The sequence below is a fragment of the Mustelus asterias genome, unplaced genomic scaffold (genome assembly GCF_964213995.1).
Source record: "Mustelus asterias unplaced genomic scaffold, sMusAst1.hap1.1 HAP1_SCAFFOLD_2822, whole genome shotgun sequence".
In the NCBI taxonomy this organism is placed as follows: domain Eukaryota; kingdom Metazoa; phylum Chordata; class Chondrichthyes; order Carcharhiniformes; family Triakidae; genus Mustelus; species Mustelus asterias.
The window spans coordinates 25,001-45,898 of NW_027592767.1; the positions used below are offsets into that span (position 1 = coordinate 25,001).

General features: G+C 52.4%; 1 protein-coding gene across 1 annotated transcript in view; it reads right to left on the reverse strand.

Moving 5' to 3' along the window:
• LOC144490055 (MAM and LDL-receptor class A domain-containing protein 1-like) overlaps positions 1 to 20,039 on the reverse strand; it is a gene marked incomplete at its 5' end in the record, with an annotated part of 40,415 nt that extends 20,376 nt beyond the window's left edge. Inside the window, 8 exons of the mRNA XM_078207867.1 lie at positions 924 to 1,008; positions 4,555 to 4,823; positions 5,402 to 5,563; positions 8,257 to 8,300; positions 9,944 to 10,019; positions 16,215 to 16,319; positions 18,886 to 18,964; positions 19,942 to 20,039. Coding sequence (XP_078063993.1) covers positions 924 to 1,008; positions 4,555 to 4,823; positions 5,402 to 5,563; positions 8,257 to 8,300; positions 9,944 to 10,019; positions 16,215 to 16,319; positions 18,886 to 18,964; positions 19,942 to 20,039 — 918 coding nt within the window. The remainder of the gene's footprint in view (positions 1 to 923; positions 1,009 to 4,554; positions 4,824 to 5,401; positions 5,564 to 8,256; positions 8,301 to 9,943; positions 10,020 to 16,214; positions 16,320 to 18,885; positions 18,965 to 19,941) is intronic.
• Positions 20,040 to 20,898: the final 859 nt, after the last annotated feature.

Genomic DNA, 20,898 nt, shown 5'->3' on the forward strand with positions numbered 1-20,898 from the left:
ATTCGGCCCATCGAGTCTGCACCGACCACAATCCCACCCAGGCCCCACCCCCATATCCCTACATATTTACCCACTAATCCCTCTAACCTACGCATCTCAGGACACTAAGGGCAATTTAGCATGGCCAATCAACCTAACCCGCACATCTTTGGACTGTGGGAGGAAACCGGAGCACCCGGAGGAAACCCACGCAGACACGAGGAGAATGTGCAAACTCCACACAGACAGTGACCCAAGCTGAGAATCGAACCCGGGTCCCTGGAGCTGTGAAGCAGCAGCGCTAACCCACTGTGCTACCGTGCCGCCCAAAGTCTACAAAGATGTGCAGGTTAGGGGGATTGGCCATGCTAAATTGCCTCTGACTGTCCAAAGATGTGCGGGTTAGGTGGATTGGCCATGCTAAATTGCCCCTTAGTGTCCAAAGATGTGTGGGTTAGATGGATTGGCCAGGCTAAATTGCCCCTTAGTGACCAAAGATATGCAGTTTAGGTGGATTGGCCATGCTAAATTGCCCCTTAGTGTCCAAAGATGTGCAGGTTAGGTGGATTGGCCATGCTAAATTGTCCCTTAATGTCCAAAGATGTGCAGGTTAGGTGGATTGGCCATGCTAAATTGTCCCTTAGTGTCCAAAGATGTGCAGGTTAGGTGGATTGGCCATGCTAAATTGTCCCTTAGTGTCCAAAGATGTGCAGGTTAGGTGGATTGGCCATGCTAAATTGCCCCTTAGTGTCCAAAGATGTGCAGGCTAGGTGAATTGGCCATGTTAAATTTATGGGGTTAGGGGGATAGGGCCTGAGTGGAATGCTCTTTCGGAGAGTCAGTGATGACTTGAGCAGAAATGGAGGGATCCCGTGGTTTGTGTGTCGGCAAATTCGGCTAATCCGCCTGAGTTCCCATCCTCAGCAGGCTTGGTTTCCACTCACCAAAGCAAGGCCCCGTTGTTATGGCGACATTGTCCAGAGCCACGCGTGCTTCACTGCTTTGTCCCCGGACGGCATCAAAGAAGATCTGTCGGTGAGAAGGAGGAAGAATTCTCGTTGGTAACCAGTGCCTTGCTCGCCGGAACCTGACTCTGGTTCGGGGAGAAGGCCTGAGGCCCAGGGCCCCCAACCCCGAGAGAGAGGGTACTAGGCCTCAGGCTTCAGAGTCCAGGATAATAAAACAAGCCCCCAATTAACAAAACTACCTGATTCCTGACACTGGAATGTTGTCAAAATCATGGTTTATATTAGTTTTTTTTAAATTTAAAGTTTGTTTATTAGTGTCAAGGTTTACATTAACACTGCAATGAAGTTATTAAAACATGCTACCGTGCAAAATTAAAACATGCTACCGTGCAAAGGGACCTGGGGGTCCTTGTGCATGAGACGCAAAAGCCCAGTCTGCAGGTACAACAGGTGATCAAGAAGGCAAATGGGATGTTGGCCTATATTGCGAGGGGGATAGAATATAAAAGCAGGGATGTCTTGATGCACCTGTACAGGGCATTGGTGAGGCCGCAGCTGGAATACTGTGTGCAGTATTGGTCCCCTTATATGAGGAAGGATATATTGGCATTGGAGGGAGTGCAGAGAAGGTTCACCAGGTTGATACCGGAGATGAGGGGTTTGGATTATGAGGAGAGGCTGAGGAGATTGGGTTTGTACTCGTTGGAGTTTAGAAGGATGAGGGGGGATCTTATGGAGACTTATAAGATAATGCGGGGGCTGGATAGGGTGGAGGCGGAGAGATTCTTTCCACTTAGTAAGGAAGTTAAAACTAGAGGACACAGCCTCAAAATAAAGGGGGGTCGGTTTAAGACAGAGTTGAGGAGGAACTTCTTCTCCCAGAGGGTGGTGAATCTCTGGAATTCTCTGCCCACTGAGGTGGTGGAGGCTACCTCGCTGAATATGTTTAAAGCGCGGATGGATGGATTCCTGATCGGTAAGGGAATTAAGGGTTATGGGGATCAGGCGGGTAAGTGGTACTGATCCACGTCAGATCAGCCATGATCTTATTGAATGGCGGGGCAGGCTCGAGGGGCTAGATGGCCTACTCCTGCTCCTATTTCTTATGTTCTTATGTTCTTAAATTCCCCGTGTCGCCGCACTCCGGCACCTGTTCGGGTAACACTGAGGGAGAATTTAGCACGGCCAATGCACCCTAACCAGCACGTCTCTCGGACTGTGGGAGGAAACCGGAGCACCCGGAGGAAACCCACGCAGACACGGGGAGAACGTGCAGACTCCGCACAGTCAGTGATCCGGGAATCAAACCTGGCACAGTGCCTCTCAGCGCCAGGGAACCGGGTTCGATTCCCGGCTTGGGTCACTGTCTGTGCGGAGTCTGCACGTTCTCCCCATGTCTGTGTGGGTTTCCTCCGGGTGCTCCGGTTTCCTCCCACAGTCCGAAAGACGTGCGGGTTAGGTTGCATTGGCCGTGCTAAATTCTCCCTCAGTGTACCTGAACAGGCGCCGGAGTGTGGGGCGACTAGGGGGATTTTCACAGTAACTTCATTGCAGTGTTAATGTCAGCCTTACTTGTGACGAATGAATAAACTTTAACTTTAACCAGGGTCCTGGCGCTGTGAGGCAGCAGTGCCAACCCCTGTGCCGCCCCTCAGTTGGGGAGAATGCCAGATTCGTGACTTCCATTTCCCCCAGTAGCCACGAGGCTGAATCTTGGAACAGTGCAATGATTTATGGGAAAGGTCACGTAACTCAGTGACAACCTCCAGAGCGCAAGGGACCGAGGGACTGAGGGACCGAGGGAGTAAGGGACTGAGGGAGCGAGGGAGCGAGGGAGAGAGGGAGTGAGGAACTGAGGGATCAAGGAACCGAAGGAGTGAGGGAGCGAGGGAGTGAGGAACCGAGGAACTGAGGGATCAAGGAACTGAGGGAGCAAGGGACTGAGGGAGCGAGGGAGAGAGGGAGTGAGGAACTGAGGGTTCAAGGAACTGAGGGAGTGAGGGAGCCAGGGAGTGAGGAACCGAGGAACTGAGGAATCAAGGAACTGAGGGAGCGAGGGACTGAGGGAGTGAGGGACCAAGGGAGTGAGGAGGCAGGGGAGCGAGGGAGCAAGGAACCCAAGGACCGAGGAACCGAGGGCACAAGGAATTGAGGGACTGAGGAACTGAGGGACCGAGGGACCGAAGATCTGAGGAACAGAGGAACCGAGGGACTGAGGGACTGAGGGAGCAAAGAACTGAGGGACCGAGGGAGTGAGGGAACGAAGAACTGAGGGACCAAGGGACTGAGAGACTGAGGAACCAAGGAACCGAGGGACTGAGGAACCGAGGGACCGAGGGAGTGATGGAGTGAGGGACCGAGGAACTGAGGAACTGAGGGCCCGAGGGACCGAAGAACTGAGGGACCAAGAAACCGAGGGACTGAGGGACCAAGGAACCGAGGGAGTGAGGAACCAAGGGACTGAGGAATTGAGGGACAGGGGAATGGAGGGACTGAGGCCCGAGGGTCTGCCTTCCCAATTCAGTTGGGTGTGGAATATCGAAGGTTACTATTTTGGCTTGATTTGGTTTATTATTGTCACACGTTGGGAGGTGGTGACTGGCGATTAATTGGGCCAGTGGGCTGACGAATGGCAGATGGAGTTTAATTCAGACAAATGTGAGGTGATGCATTTTGGTAGATTGAACCAGGGCAGGACTTACTCAGTTAATGGTAGGGCGTTGGGGAGAGTTACAGAATGAAGAGATCGAGAGGGAAAATGTTCATAGCTCCTTGAAAGTGGAGTCTCAGGTGGACAGAGTGGTGAAGAAGGCATTCGGCATGCTTGGTTTCATCGGTCAGAACATTGAATACAGGAGTTGGGACGTCTTGTTGGAGTTGTACAAGACATTGGTAAGGCCACACTTGGAATACTGTGTATTGTTCTGGTCACCCTATTAATGAAAGGATATTATTAAACTAGAAAGAGTGCAGAAAAGATTTACTAGGATGCTACCGGGACTTGATGGATTGAGTTATAAGGAGAGGCTGGATAGACTGGGACTTATTTCTCTGGAGCGTAGGAGGCTGAGGGGTGACCTTATAGAGGTCTATAAAATAATGAGGGGCACAGATCAGCTAGATAGTCAATATCTTTTCCCAAAGGTAGGGGAGTCTAAAACTAGAGGGTATAGGTTTAAGGTGAGAGGGGAGAGATACAAAAGTGTCCCGAGGGGCAATTTTTTCACTCAGAGTGTCTGGAACGAGCTGCCAGAGGCAGTAGTAGAGGTGGGTACAATTTTATCTTTTGAAAAGCATTTAGATAGTTACATGGGTACGATGGGTATAGAGGGATATGGGCCAAATGTGGGCAATTGGGATGAGCTTCGGGGTTTTAAAAAAAAGGGCGGCATGGACAAGTTGGGCCGAAGGGCCTGTTTCCATCTGTAAACCTCTCTGACTCTATGAATGGGGTCAGATCAGAAGATGGAGAGACTTTCACCAATCCCCAACACCCAATTCCACCACCAACCCCCCACCCCACCCCCCCGCCCCCCCACCATCCCAGGGAGGTGCCCAATGGGAACCACCCAATGCGCCAGCGAAGTGCCCGTGCGCGCTCCCTCACCTTGATGGTCCTGCCCGTCTGGCCCGGGATGGTGACGGCCCCCTGCAACCAGGCGTGGCTCTGGGGCACAGTCCGATTCCACAATGGCGTCTCCCTCTCCCCTTCCCGCAGCAGCACCCTGAGCATCGCCCCGTCGGCAGGAAAGGGGCCGTACAGGTAGTAGGAGAACTGGACGCATGCTCCATCGCTTCTGACAGTCACGGCCGGGCTCTCGAGACGGATAAACCGGCCGGGAAGGAGGTTACCGGCGTCCTGGTGGATATAGTAACCTGGTCGAGAGACAAGACAACATGAGCTACCGCTTTCTGCCGGACTTTGTACCCCTTCTACCCCCCCCCCCTCCTCGCCCCAGCCACCCTCCACTCCAACCCTCCCCCTCAACCCACATCCCTCCTTCCCTTCCCCACACCCCTCACACTGTCCCCCCACCCCCTCCCCACTCCCCCCCCCCCCCCCCCTCCCCGCATTCCGCTGAGGGAAAGGCAGCCCCCGGGGCGCGACAGGCCGGTCCATCGGAGTCGGTTCCCGCGACGCCGGGAGACGCAGTTTCCCGGGGAACGCGAGCGTCAGTCTTTTAGGGAAAGAACTCTGCTGTCCTTACCCGGTCTGGCCTACACGTGACTCCAGAGCCACAGCCAATGTGGTTGACTCTCAACTGCCCTCCAAGGGCAACTAGGGATGGGCAATAAATGTTGGAACCAGCCAGTGTCCCAGGGGTGAATTCGAACATGGTCCCCCCTCTTCACCCACCCGTCCAGCAGCATGGCACCAACTCTCCGCCCGACATGCGGCTGAAGGCGCAAGAAGTACCCACTGCCTCGCCCCTGCTCCCCGCTGCCTTCCTTACCTCCCTTGTGCTCCTTGTCCCAGGGCGGGGGCTGGTCTTCCAGCGGCCTGGTTAGTGTCGACCCCCTGGTCCGGCTCCAGTCCCCATCGTCACTGCTGGACGGCTGGATCCAGCCGCAGAAAGGGTCGGTGTTGTTGTTGAAGTCGCAGCGTGTGAGGTAACCTGCAGGGGGCGGTAGCGGGAGGGGGGGTGGGGGAAATCGGACAAGGAACGTTCAGCTCGGGACAAATACTCCATAGATTCCTGACAGTGCAGAAGGAGGCCATTCGGCCCATCGAGTCTACACCGACCACAATCCCACCCAGCCCCTATCCCCACAACCCCATACATTTACCCTGCTAGTCCCCCTGACACTAAGGGGCAATTTAGCATGGCCAATCCACCCAACCCTCTAATCCCAATTGCCCGCGTTTGGCCCATATCCCTCGGTACCCATCGTACCCATGGAACTATCTAAATGCTTTTTAAAAGATAAAATTATACCCGCCTCTACTACTACCTCTGGCAGCTTGTTCCAGACACTCACCACCCTCTGTGTGAAAAAATTCCCCCACTGGACCCTTTTGTATCTCTCCCCTCTCACCTTAAACCTATGCCCTCTAGTTTTAGACTCCCCTACCTTTGGGAAAAGATATTGACGATCTAGCTGATCTGTGCCCCTCATTATTTTATAGACCTCTATAAGGTCACCCCTCAGCCTCCTACGCTCCAGGGAAAAATGTCCCAGTCCATTCAGCCTCTCCTTATAACTCAATCCATCAAGTCCCAGTAGCATCCTAGTCAATCTTTTCTGCACTCTTTCTAGTTTAATAATATCCTTTCAATAATAGACCAGAACTGCACACAGTATTCCAAGTGTGGCCTTACCAATGTCTTGTACAACTTCAACAAGACGTCCCAACTCCTGTATTCAATGTTCTGACCGATGAAACCAAGCATGCTGAATGCCTTCTTCACCACTCTGTCCACCTGTGACTCCACTTTCAAGGAGCTGTGAACATGTACCCCTAGATCTCTTTGTTCTGTAACTCTCCCCAACGCCCGACCATTAACTGAGTAAGTCCTGCCCTGGTTCAATCTACCAAAATGCATCACCTCGCATTTGTCTAAATTAAACTCCATCTGCCATTCGTCAGCCCTCTGGCCCAATTGATCAAGATCCCGCTGCAATTGGAGATACCTTTCCTCACTGTCCACTATGCCACCAATCCTGGTGTCATCTGCAAACTTACTAACCATGCCTCCTATATTCTCATCCAAATCATTAATATAAATGATACCAAGTTGGGTGGGAGGGTGAACTGTGAGGAGGATGCAGCGATCCTTCAGAATGATCTGGACAGGTTGGGTGAGTGGGCAAATCAATGGCAGATGCAGTTTAATTTGGATAAATGTGAGGTTATTCATTTTGGAAGCAAAAACAAGAAGGCAGACATTACCTGAATGGCTGTAAATTGGGAGAGGGGAGTGTGCAGAGGGATCTGGGTGTCCTTGTGCACCAGTCGCTGAAGGTAAGCATGCAGGTGCAGCAGGCAGTAAAGAAGGCAAATGGTATGTTGGCCTTCATTGCGAGAGGTTTCGAGTACAGGAGCAGGGATGTGTTGTTGCAATTACAGTAAGGAATATCACAACACCAGGTTAAAGTCTAACAGGTTTATTTGGTAGCACAAGCTTTCGGAGTCTCGCTCCTTTTTCAGGTTAGGTGGATTGGCCATGCTAAATTGCCCATTAGTGTCCAAAGATGTGCAGGTTAGGTGGATTGGCCATGCTAAATTGCCCCTTCGTGTCCAAAGATGTGTAGGTTAGGTGCATTGGCCATGCTAAATTGTCCCTTAGTGTCCAAAGATGTGCAGGTTAGGTGGATTGGCCATGCTAAATTGCCCCTTAGTGTCCAAAGATGTGTAGGTTAGGTGCATTGGCCATGCTAAATTGCCCCTTAGTGTCAAAAGATGTGTAAGTTAGGTGCATTGGCCATGCTAAATTGCTCCTTAGTGTCCAAAGATGTGTAAGTTAGATGGATTGGCCATGCTAAATTGCCCCTTAGTGTCCAAAGATGTGCAGGTTAGGTGGATTGGCCATGCTAAATTGCCCCTTAGTGTCCAAAGATGTGCAGGTTAGGTGGATTGGCCATACTAAATGGCCCCTTAGTATCCAAAGATGTGCAGGTTAGGTGGATTGGCCATGCTAAATTGCACCTTAGTGTCCAAAGATGTGCAGGTTAGTGGGGTAAATAAGAGGGGTTTACCAGGCAAGTCTGGGGTAAGAATTGATGGAGACGCGATGGGCTGAATGGCCTCCTTTGTTTCCCCAGGTTAGGAGGGAGTCCAAATCTCGAGGGCGTAGGTTTTCGGTGAGAGGGGAAAGGGAGCCGAGGGGTAATTTTTTCACACAGAGGGTGGTGAGTGTATGGAATGAGCTGCCAGAGGCGGGTACAAGGACAACATTGAAAGGACATTTGGGTAGGTTCATGGATAGGGAAAGATTTCGAGGGATATGGGCCAAGCGCAGGCAAATGGGACTAGTCCAGTTTAGGTAACCATGGAAGAGCTGGGCCGAAGAACCCGTTTCCATTCTGGATATCTCGCCGTGGGTGACCCATCATCAACGACCTCTAGGATTCTTGCGAGGTTGGACTGGGGTGGATTTCACCAACCAACCAACGGTCACCGTGGCAACGAAGGGGTTGGAGCTGAGTCGGAGGCCCAGCCACGGCCTACCAGGACCGTGAGGCAGAGTCGAGGGGCTGAGTGGCCTCCTCCAGCACCCGTGAGGGGCCGGAGCCGGGGCGGACAGGGGCGGGAGGTGGGGTGATGATGCGGGGACCGATCAGGATGACGGAGTGAGTGGACTATTACCTTTCACTGTCTCTTCCAGGTTGCACTCCGGAGGCGTTGTGGGGCTGTGGGCAGAGAGAGAACAAAATAAATGAGTGAATTCTTCTGAATTCTACACATCCCTGAAGACCCAAGACCATCACACTGCAACTCTCGGCTGCTCCACAATTCATTTTGATCATGGCTGATCATCAGATTCGATATCCTGATTCTCCCCCTCTCCCCCACGTACCTTCCTGGTTGTATCACAGCTTGGTCTGGGGCTCCTGCTCTGCCCAAGACCGCAAGAAACTACAAAAGGTCGTTAATTGTAGCCCAATCCATCACGCAAACCAGCCTCCCATCCATTGACTCTGTCTACACTTCCCGCTGCCTCGGGGAAAAGCAGCCAGCATAATTAAGGACCCCACGCACCCCGGACATTCTCTCTTCCACCTTCTTCCGTCGGGTAAAAAGATACAAAAGTCTGCGGTCACGGACCAACCGACTCAAGAACGGCTTCTTCCCTGCTGCCGTCAGACTTTCGAATGGACCTACCTCGCATTAAGTTGATCTTTCTCTACACCCTAGCTCTGACTGTAACACCACATTCTGCACACTCTCCTTTCCTTCTCTATGAACGGTATGCTTTGTCTGTACAGCGCGCAAGAAACAATACTTTTCACTGTATCCCAATACCTGTGACAATAATAAATCAAATCAAATCCTTCTCCCCTATGTACTCATAGAAAGAAATCATAGAAACCCTACAGTGCAGAAGGAGGCCATTCGGCCCATCGAGTCTGCACAGACCACAATCCCACCCAGGCCCTACCCCCACATATTTTACCCGCTAATCCCTCTAACCTATGCATCTCAGGACTCTAAGGGGCAATTTTTAACCTGGCCAGTCAACCTAACCCGCACATCTTTGGAGTGTGGGAGGAAACCGGAGCACCCGGAGGAAACCCACACAGACACGAGGAGAATGTGCAAACTCCACACAGACAGTGACCCGAGCCGGGAATCGAACCCAGGACCCTGGAACTGTGAAGCAGCAGTGCTAACCACTGTGCTACCGTGCCGCCCTCTATGAACGGTATGCTTTGTCTGTATAGGGCGCAAGAAACAATACTTTTCACTGTATCCCAATACATTGACAATAATAAATCAAATCCTTCTCCCCTATGTACTCTATGAACGGTATGCTTTGTCTGTATAACGCGCAAGAAACAATACTTTTCACTGTATCCCAATACATGTGACAATAATAAATCAAATCCTTCTCCCCTATGTACTCTATGAACGGTATGCTTTGTCTGTATAGCGCGCAAGAAACAATACTTTTCACTCTATCCCAATACATGTGACAATAATAAATCAAATCCTTCTCCCCTATGTACTCTATGAACGGTATGCTTTGTCTGTATAGCGCGCAAGAAACAATACTTTTCACTCTATCCCAATACATGTGTCAATAATAAATCAACTCAAATCCTTCACATCAGGGCCAGGATAGAACAGGAGGCCTCACAACACTTATTAGGCCCTAAATTCCCTCAGATGTTCCGCCAACACGCTTATGTGTCTTCGTTGGCGGCAGTGGGGTTGAGGCCTTGTTCAGGTTGCCAAGCGGCCGTGGTCAGCCAATGGCCTGTTTGTTCGTGCTGGTGGCGCGGTAAAGGTCGCTGGGAATCAGATTAATCTCGCGGTCGTGTTGTTCCTTCACCTTGAGGTGGGCAGCGTTGTTGACAGCGTGGTCAGGGGCCGGTCGGTGGTAGAGTCCAGCGTCGTGACTGTTGTACCTGCGCAGATGATATCGCAATGCGTCAAGACAGTGTCTCCAACAACAATTCACACTTCTCAATAACGTTTCCCCGGGTGGGTTTGAACACACTGCAACTTTCTATACCTTTCCACAAATCCTTTCAAATAAATCTGTCCCTCCAACACCCTCCCCCCCCGGGCACCTCAGAATTCCAGCGGCTTTCACAGTGCAAGGCCGTTGAGTTTAAAAATTGGCAAGTCATGTTGCAGCTTTATAGAACCTTAGTTAGGCCGCACTTGGAATATAGTGTTCAATTCTGGTCGCCGCACTACCAGAAGGATGTGGAGGCTTTGGAGAGGGTTCAGAAAAGATTTACCAGGATGTTGCCTGGTATGGAGGGCATTAGCTATGAGGAGAGGGTGGAGAAACTCGGTTTGTTCTCACTGGAACGACGGAGGTTGAGGGGAGACCTGATAGAAGTCTACAAGATTATGAGGGGCATGGACAGAGTGGATAGTCAGAAGCTTTTTCCCCAGGGTGGAAGAGTCAATTACTAGGGGGGCACAGGTTTAAGGTGCGAGGGGCAAGGTTTAAAGGAGATGTACGAGGCACGTTTTTTTACACAGAGGGTGGTGGGTGCCTGGAACTCGCTGCCGGGGGAGGTAGTGGAAGCAGATACGGTAGTGAGTTTTAAGGGGCGTCTTGACAAATACATGAATAGGATGGGAATAGAGGGATATGGTCCCCGGAAGGGTAGGGGGTTTTAGTTCAGTCGGGCAGCATGGTCGGTGCAGGCTTGGAGGGCCGAAGGGCCTGTTCCTGTGCTGTAATTTTCTTTGTTCTTTTTTCCAGGAGCAGGCCATTCAGCCCATCTGCCCCATTCTGGTGTTTCTGCTCCAACCCATCTCATACCCGATTCCTCTCTGAAAGTAAAGTTTATTTGCCACAAGTAAGGGTTACATTAACACTGCAATGAAGTTACTGTGAAAATCCTCCAGTCGCCACACTCCGGCGCCTGTTCGGGTCAACGCACCCTAACCAGCACATCTTTCAGACTGTGGGAGGAAATCGGAGCACCCGGAGGAAACCCACGCAGACACGGGGAGAATGTGCAAACTCCACACAGACAGTGACCCCAAGCCGGGAATCGAACCCGGGGTCCTGGCACTGCGAGGCAGCAGTGCTAACCCACTGTGCCACCGTGCTGACCTTTCCTCCCTTGTAGAGCCACACAAAAGTTCCAGAAGGAGACCATTCGGCCCATCTTGCTCATTCCAGTCCGAGGAAATCCTTTCTAATCCCCTACTTCCTGCACCTGATCCACAGTCCTGTAGTCATCAACACTTGAGGTGCGGAACCAAATACTTTTCAAAAGAGTTTGGGGTCTCTGCATCCGCCGCCAACTCGGGCAGTGAACTCCAGACACCCACCACTCTCAGCGTAAAACAGTTCTTCCGCGTGTTCCCTCTACACCTACAGCCACCTACTGCCCCCTGGTTCTAGAATTCTCCGCCAGGGGAAACAATGTTATCCCATCCACTCTATCTCTCCCCCTCATTATTTTGTACACCTCTATCATAGAATCATAGCATCCTGACAGTGCAGAAGGAGGCCATGTGGCCCATCGAGCCTGCAACGACAACAATCCCACCCAGGCCCTATCCCCATAACCCCATGCATTTACTCTGCAAATCCCCCTGACACTAATGGGCAATTTAGCATGGCCAATCCACCTAACCCGCACATATTTGGACACTAAGGGGCAATTTAGCATGGCCAATCCACCTAACCCGCACATATTTGGACACTAAGGGGCAATTAGGGTTACCCCTGAGGAAGAGTCGCTTGATCTTGAGACGTTAAGTCTGTTTCTCTCTCTGCAGTTGCTGCCAGATCTGCTGAGTCTCTCATATCATTCCTTTCTGGCCTGGCTCTCTGAGAGTTTCGGATGGGCCCACTCAGTTTAAGAAGAACATAGGAACTAGGAGCAGGAGTAGGCCATCTGGCCCCTCGAGCTTGCCCCGCCATTCAATAAGATCATGGCTGATCTTTTCGTGGACTCAGCTCCACTTACCCGCCCGCTCACCATAACCCTTAATTCCTTTACTGTTCAAAAATTTATCTATCCTTGCCTTAAAAACATTCAATGAGGTAGCCTCAACTGGGCAGGGAATTCCACAGATTCACAACCCTTTGTGTGAAGAAGTTCCTCCTCAACTCAGTCCTAAATCTGCTCCCCCTTATTTTGAGACTATGCCCCCTAGTTCCAGTTTCACCCGCCAGTGGAAACAACTTCCCTGCTTCTATCTTATCGATTCCCTTCATAATCTTGTATGTTTCTATAAGATCTCCCCTCATTCTTCTGAATTCCAATGAGTATAGCCCCAGTCTACTCAGTCTCTCCTCATAAGCCAACCCTCTCAACTCCGCAATCAACCTAGTGTATCTCCTCTGCACCCCCTCCAGTGCCAGTATATCCTTTCTCAAGTAAGGAGACCAAAACTGTACACAGTACTCCAGGTGTGGCCTCACCAGCACCTTATACAGCTGCAACATAACCTCGCTGTTTTTAAACTCCATCCCTCAAGCAATGAAGGACAAAATTCCATTTGCCTTCTTAATTACCTGCTGCACCTGCAAACCAACTCCTTGAGATTCCTGCATAAGGACACCCAGGTCCCTCTGCACAGCAGCATGCTGCAATTTTTTACCATTTAAATAATAGTCCATTTTGCTGTTATTCCGACCAAAATGGATGACCTCACATTTACCAACATTGTACTCCATCTGCCAGACCCTCGCCCACTCACTTAGACTATCTATATCCCTTTGCAGACTTTCAGCGTCCTCTGCACACTTTGCTCTGCCACTCATCTTAGTATCATCTGTGAATTTTGACACACTACGCTTGGTCTCCAACTCCAAATCATCGATGTAAATTGTAAACAATTGCGGTCCCAACACTGATCCCTGAGGCACACCACTAGTCACTGATCGCCAACCAGAAAAACACCCATTTACCCACACTCTTTGCTTTCGGTTAGTTAACCAATCCTCTATCCATGCTAATACATTACCCGTAACACTGTGCAACTTTATCTTACGTAGCAGTCTTTGGTGTGGCACCTTGTCAAATGCCTTCTGGAAATCCAGATACACCACATCCGCAGGTTCCCCAGTGTCCACTGCACATGTAATGTTCTCAAAGAATTCCACCAAATTAGTCCAACATGACCTGCCCTTCATGAACCCATGCTGCGTCTTACCAATGTGACAATTTATATCCAGATATCTCGCTATTTCTTCCTTGATGATAGATTCAAGCATTTTCCCTGCGACAGAAGTTAAGCTAACCGGCCTATAGTTACCCGCCTTTTGTCTCCCTCCTTTTTAAACAGTGGCGTCACATTTGCTGTTTTCCAATCTGCGGGAACCACCCCAGAGTCCAGCGAATTTTGGTAAATTAGTGCATTTGCTATTTCCCTCGCCATCTCTTTCAGTACCCTGGGATGCATTCCATCGGGGCCAGGAGACTTGTCTACCTTTAGCCCCGTCAACTTGCCCAACGCTACCTCTTTCGTGACAATGATAGTTACAAAATGTGCCAAGAACCACATTTGAAAACGATGACTCAGTTGAATCTAATTTAATAATTAAACTCTGACTTTGCCAAGACAGATGCAATCAAAACTTCAAAGGTTCTTTTTTATTGTGGAAGAATGAAATTGTTCCTCTCCAGATACCGAACTCCAAGTAATAATATTGAATCATTCACCAAAGGCGTCTAAAGATTTTACCATCAGTGACATCTGCTTTTATCCCTTACCCGCTCGATGGCTGCCAACCTGGTCCGTGTACGCAGCTGCCCTGTCTCACTCCGAGACGTCATTGCCAGTGCTGGGATTCCGACCTCCCCACCCCGCCCGCCTCTCCCATCCCCTCCCCGGGTCGCAGACCCCACTTACTGGTGTTAAATAATCACAGCAAAGTAATTGGGCGGGGCGGCACGGCAGCACGGTGGGTTAGCACTGCTGCCTCACAGCGCCAGGGACCCGGGTTCGATCCCCGGCCTCGGGTCACTGTCTGTGCGGAGTCTGACGTGGAGATGCTGGCGTTGGGCTGGGGTGAACACAGTAAGAGTTTTAACAACACCAGGTTAAAGTCAAAACAGGTTTATTTGGTCGCACAAGCCAGAAGCTTTCAAAGCGCTGCTCCTTCGTCAGATGGAGTGGAAATCTGCTCTCAAACAGGGCACACAGAGACACAAAATCAAGTTACAGAATACTGATTAGAATGCTAATCTTTACAGCTCATCAAGTCTTAAAGATACAGACAATGTGAGTGGAGGGAGCATTCGGCACAGGTTAAAGAGATGTTTATTGTCTCCAGACAGGACAGCCAGTGAGATTCTGCAAGTCCAGGAGGCACCTGGACTCCTGGACTTGCCTCCTGGACTTGCAGAATCTCACTGGCTGTCCTGTCTGGAGACAATAAAAATCTCTTTAATCCGTGCTTAATGCTCCCTCCACTCACATTGTCTGTATCTTTAAGACTTGATGAGCTGTAAAGATCCGCATTCTAATCAGTATTCTGTAACTTGATTTTGTGTCTCTGTGCCCTGTTTGAGAGCAGATTTCCACTCCATCTGACGAAGGAGCAGCGCTCCAAAAGCTAATGGCATTTGCGACCAAATAAACCTGTTGAACTTTAACCAGGTGTTGTTAAAACTCTTACTGTGCAGAGTCTGCACATTCTCCCCTCGTGTCTGCGTGGGTTTCCTCCGGGTGCTCCGGTTTCCTCCCACAGTCCAAAGATTAGGTTCGGGTTAGGTGGATTGGCCATGCTAAATTGCCCCTTAGTGTCCAAAGATGTGTAGGTTAGGTGGATTGGCCATGCTAAATTGCCCCTTCGTGTCCAAAGATGTGCAGGTTAGGGGGATTGGCCAAGCTAAATTGTCCCTTAGTGTCCAAAGATGTGTCAGTTAGGTGGATTGGCCGTGCTAAATTGCCCCTTAGTGTCCAAAGATGTGTAGGTTAGGTGGATTGGCCATGCTAAATTGCCCCTGAGTGTCCAAAGATGTGCGGTTAGGTGAATTGGCCATGCTAAATTGCCCCTTAGTGTCCAAAGATGTGCAGGTTAGGGGGATTGGCCATGCTAAATTGCCCCTTAGTGTCCAAAGATGTGTAGGTTAGGTGTATTGGCCATGCTAAATTGCCCCTTAGTGTCCAAAGATGTGTAGGTTAGGTGGATTGGCCATGCTAAATTGCCCCTTAGTGTCCAAAGATGTGTAGGTTAGGTGGATTGGCCGTGCTAAATTGCCCCTTAGTGTCCAAAGATGTGCAGGTTAGGTGGATTGGCCGTGCTAAATTGCCCCTTAGTGTCCAAAGATGTGTAGGTTAGGTGGATTGGCCGTGCTAAATTGCCCCTTAGTGTCCAAAGATATGCGAGTTAAGGGGATTGGCCATGCTAAATTTCCCCTTAGTGTCTAAAGATGTGCAGGTTTGGTGGATTCGCCATGCTAAATTGCCCCTTAGCGTCCAAAGATGTGTAGGTTAGGTGGATTGGCCAAGCTAAATTGTCCCTTAGTGTCCAAAGATGTGTAGGTTAGGTGGATTGGCCAAGCTAAATTGTCCCTTAGTGTCCAAAGATGTGTCAGTTAGGTGGATTGTCCATGCTAAATTGCCCCTTAGTCTCCAAAGATGTGCGGGTTAGGTGGATTGGCCATGCTAAATTGCCCCTTAGTGTCCAAAGATGTGTAGGTTAGGTGGATTGGCCGTGCTAAATTGCCCCTTAGTGTCCAAAGATGTGCAGGTTAGGTGGATTGGCCGTGCTAAATTGCCCCTTAGTGTCCAAAGATGTGCAGGTTAGGTGGATTGAGGAGATTTTTTTTCTTAGACGCAGCGAGTTGTTGTTGTGATCTGGTAACCACCGCCTGGAGGTGGGGCTGGAAGATGGAGTGAGATTCTCCGACCCCTGTGTCTCCTGCCGGTGGGAGTTGGCGTGTTGTTTTTCGAGTGGCGGGATTCTCCAGTCCCACCGCTGCCCATGGGAATTCCCGCTGCCGCCACAACGCCCCCCACCCCCAGGCCGGCGGGAAACCCGAGAATCCCGGCTGCCATCTTTCTTTTCCTGGCCAACTGGGCTCGTGAGGCCAGCAACCTCCCGCTTAATCCCTTCCCTGACTGAGGCGACCATTGGGCTAGTAGGGGATGGAGGGGATGGAAGGTCTTACCCGTTGTGGGACCGTGGGTGGTTGCCGAGGTCGTCGGCTCGTTTGTCGATGGTTGGACGTCCGTGGAGGTGGAGCTCGGTGGGTTGGCAGTCGTAGCTGTTGTGCCTAGCGACAGAGGAATAAGAAATTATACATCGCCCCCATGTTCCTCACCGCCCGAGGGTTGGCCAGTTTGGTTCCGTCATCCACCCATAGTCCTCTTCTCGGATTTCATAGCGGAATTCAAATTCTGGGCCTTCCCAGAAGATAAATGGCTCAGGAACAGGCCATTCGGCCTAACCAGTTTATGCTCTCCTTGAGCCTCCTCCCTCATCTAAATCCATCGTGCCCCTTCGTTACCTCCACCGCGTTGATACAGCTGCTCTTGCAGTGTCTCAACACTATTCACCTGAGACACTCCCCTGTGGGAGTGAGTTCCACTTTCTCCCCCACTCCCCTGTGGGAGCGAGTCCCACTTTCTCCCCCACTCCCCGTGGGAGCGAGTCCCACATCCTCCCCCACTCCCCGTGGGAGCGAGTCCCACATTCTCCCCCACTCCCCGTGGGAGCGAGTCCCACATCCTCCCCCACTCCCCGTGGGAGCGAGTCCCACATTCTCCCCCACTCCCCTGTGGGAGCGAGTCCCACATTCTCCCCCACTCCCCGTGGGAGCGAGTCCCACATTCTCCCCCACTCCCCGTGGGAGCGATTCCCACATTCTCCCCCACTCTCCGTGGGAGCGATTCCCACATTCTCCCCCACTCCCCATGGGAGCGATTCCCACATTCTCCCCCACTCCCTGTGGGAGCGAGTTCCACATTCTCCCCACTCCCCCCGTGGGAGCGAGTCCCACATTCTCCCCCACTCCCCGTGGGAGCGATTCCCACATTCTCCCCCACTCTCTGTGGGAGCAATTCCCACATTCTCCCCCACTCCCCATGGGAGTGAGTCCCACATTCTCCCCACTCCCTGTGGGAGCAAGTTCCACATTCTCCCAACTCCCTGCGGGAGCGAGTTCCACATTCTCCCCACTCCCTGTGGGAGCGAGTCCCACATTCTCCCCCACTCCCCGTGGGAGCGAGTCCCACATTCTCCCCCACTCCCCGTGGGAGCGAGTCCCACATTCTCCCCCACTCCCTGTGGGAGCGAGTTCCACATTCTCCCCACTCCCCCCGTGGAGCGAGTCCCACATTCTCCCCACTCCCCGTGGGAGCGATTCCCACATTCTCCCCCACTCTCTGTGGGAGCAATTCCCACATTCTCCCCCACTCCCCATGGGAGTGAGTCCCACATTCTCCCCACTCCCTGTGGGAGCAAGTTCCACATTCTCCCCACTCTCTGCGGGAGCGAGTTCCACATTCTCCCCACTCCCTGTGGGAGCGAGTCCCACATTCTCCCCCACTCCCCGTGGGAGCGAGTCCCACATTCTCCCCCATTCCCCGTGGGAGCGAGTCCCACATTCTCCCCCACTCCCCCCGTGGGAGCGAGTCCCACATTCTCCCCACTCCCCGTGGGTGCGAGTCCCACATTCTCCCCCACTCCCCATGGGAGCGAGTCACACATTCCCTCCACTCTCCATGGGAGCGATTCCCACATTCTCCCCCACTCCCATGGGAGCGAGTCCCACATTGTCCCCCACTCCCCCCGTGGGAGCAAGTCCCACATTCTCCCCCACTCCCCATGGGAGCGAGTCCCACATTCTCCCCCACTTCCCATGGGAGCGAGTCCCACATTCTTCCCCACTCCCCATGGGAGCGAGTCCCACATTCTCCCCCAATCCCCATGGGAGCGATTCCCACATTCTCCCCCACTCTCCGTGGGAGCGATTCCCACATTCTCCCCCAGTCCCCATGGGAGCGATTCCCACATTCTCCCCCACTCCCCGTGGGAGCGAGTCCCACATTCTCCCCCACTCCCTGTGGGAGCGAGTTCCACATTCTCCCCACTCCCCCGTGGGAGCGAGTCCCACATTCTCCCCACTCCCCGTGGGAGCGATTCCCACATTCTCCCCCACTCTCCGTGGGAGCAATTCCCACATTCTCCCCCCACTCCCCATGGGAGTGAGTCCCACATTCTCCCCACTCCCTGTGGGAGCGAGTCCCACATTCTCCCCCACTCCCTGCGGGAGCGAGTCCCACATTGTCCCCACTCCCCGTGGGAATGAGTTCCACATTCTCCCCACTCCCTGTGGGAGCGAGTCCCACATTCTCCCCCACTCCCTGTGGGAATGAGTTCCACATTCTCCCCACTCCCTGTGGGAGCGAGTCCCACATTCTCCCCACTCCCCGTGGGAGCGAGTCCCACATTCTCCCCACTCCCTAAGAAGCGCGCAAGAAACAATACTTTTCACTGTATCCCAGTACATGTGACAAAAATAAATCAAATCAAAGACAGAGATTTGATCTTATTGAGTGAGTGGGCCAGTTTCGAGGGGCTGAATGGCCTAATCCTGTCCTTCGCTTCATAGCCCCCTCCTGGATTTCCCAAAGTTTGGCTTGCGGATTCGAGTGGGAAAGCCCATCTCTCTCATTCCCCCCCCCCCCCACAAACCAGCCATTCCACAACCCCAGTCACCCCCCGTTGAGTTGGATCATTTTTGGGCCCAGCTGAAGTCAGCCCAGCATCAGGGCGCGAGGCCCAGAACTTCCCGGGCCTACGCAGATCAGCGTCAGGGGAACACGTTTAGCTCTTACCGCCACAGGCGATGATGCAGATTTTGTCCACAGCCAAGAAAGAGTCCAGAGTTTTTCCCATGACACCTTCTAGAACGAACTAGAATGGGACAAAGAAAGAACAAAGAAAATTACAGCACAGGAACAGGCCCCTTCGGCCCTCCAAGCCTGCACCGACCATGCTGCCCCGACTGAACTAAAACCCCTACCCTTCCAGGGACCATATCCCTCTATTCCCATCCTATTCATGTATTTGTCAAGACGCCCCTTAAAACTCACTATCCTATCTGCTTCCACTCCCTCCCCCGGCAGCGAGTTCCAGGCACCTACCACCCTCTGTGTAAAAAAATTTGCATCGTACATCTCCTTTAAACCTTGCCCCTCGCACCTTAAACTTTATTTCTTCGTCACAAGTAAGGCTTACATTAACACTGCAATGAAGTTACTGTGAAAATCCCCGAGTCGCCACACTCCGGCGCCTGTTCGGGTAACACTGAGGGAGAATTTAGCACGGCCCACGCACCCTAACCAGCACGTCTTTCGGACTGTGGGAGGGAAACCGGAGCACCCGGAGGAAACCCACGCAGACACGGGGAGAACGTGCAGACTCCGCACAGACAGTGACCCCAAGCCGGGTATCGAACCCATGTCCCTGGCGCTGTGAGGCAGCAGTGCTAACCCACTGTGCCACCGTGCCGCCCACCTGTGCCCCTTAGTAATTGAGTCTTCCACCCTGGGGAAAAAGCTTCTGACTCTCCACTCTGTCCATGCCCCTCATAATCTTGGAGACTTCTATCAGGTCTCCCCTCAACCTCCGTCGTTCCAGTGAGAACAAACCAAGTTTCTCCAACCTCTCCTCGTAGCTAATGCCCTCCATACCAGGCAACATCCTGGTAAATCTGTTCTGTACCCTCTGACAAAAGCCACCACGAGGCTCGATTGGTGAGAATTGGGCGCGGTGACCATGGCAACCCACCATGAAGAGCTCCTCGGTCGGTTTCCCAATGCCAGCGCCCCCCCCCCCCCGCCCCCCACATCACGGTTACCCTGACGACACACACAACGCCATCCACTCACCTGAACGGGCGAAGACCCACAATAGACAACCTCGGCCTGCCTCCATTGTTGCCCCTGGTCTCCCGTGATGTTCTTCAATGGCCGTCCAATACCGCCCCCTGTGGGCAAAATAGAAAGATAGCGGGGAGGGCGGGAGCGGGGGGGGGGGGGCGGGGGTGGGGGGGCGGGGGGTGGGAACAGTGGAGGGGGGAGGGGCATGACATGAGTAAGATCACCGAGACATTTCATTGGATCATGTTGGCATAAGAGAGGGAGAACGTGAGGGGCAGAAAGAGGGAGGGGCGGGAGAGAGAGAGAGGGAGAGGGAGAGAGAGAGAGAGAGAGAGAGGGAGAGAGAGGGAGGGAGAGGGGGAGGGGGAGAGAGGGAGGGAGAGGGGGGAGGGGGAGAGAGAGAGAGAGAGGAAGAGAGAGAGAGGGAGAGAGAGAGAGCGGGAGAGGGGAGAGAGAGAGAGGGAGAGAGAGAAAGTGAAAGAGAGTGTCAGAGAGAGAGAGATTTGGAGAGAGGGAGTGAGGGAGAGAGAGGGGGGGGATAGAGAGAAAAGGAGACAGAGTGAAAGGGAGAGAGAGAGTGTGTCAGAGTGGGGGGAGAGAGTGACGGTGGGAGAGAGGGGGAGAGAGTTGGAGAGAGGGAGAGTGTGAGAGTTGGAGAGAGAGAGAGGAGTGAGGGGAGAGAGAGAGAGGGAGAGAGAGAGAGGAGAGAGAGAGCAGAGAGAGAGAGGGAGAGAGAGAGAGAGAGAGAGGGAGAGAGAGGCAGAGAGAGAGAGAGAGAGACGCAGAGAGAGGGAGAGAGAGTGGGGGAGTGCGAGAGGCAGAGGGAGAGAGACAGAGAGAGAGAGCGAGAGAGAGAGGGAGAGAGAGAGAGAGAGAGGAGAGAGAGCGAGGGGGGTGCGCGAGAGGCAGAGGGAGAGAGACAGAGAGAGAGAGCGAGAGAGAGAGGGAGAGTGCGAGAGGCAGAGG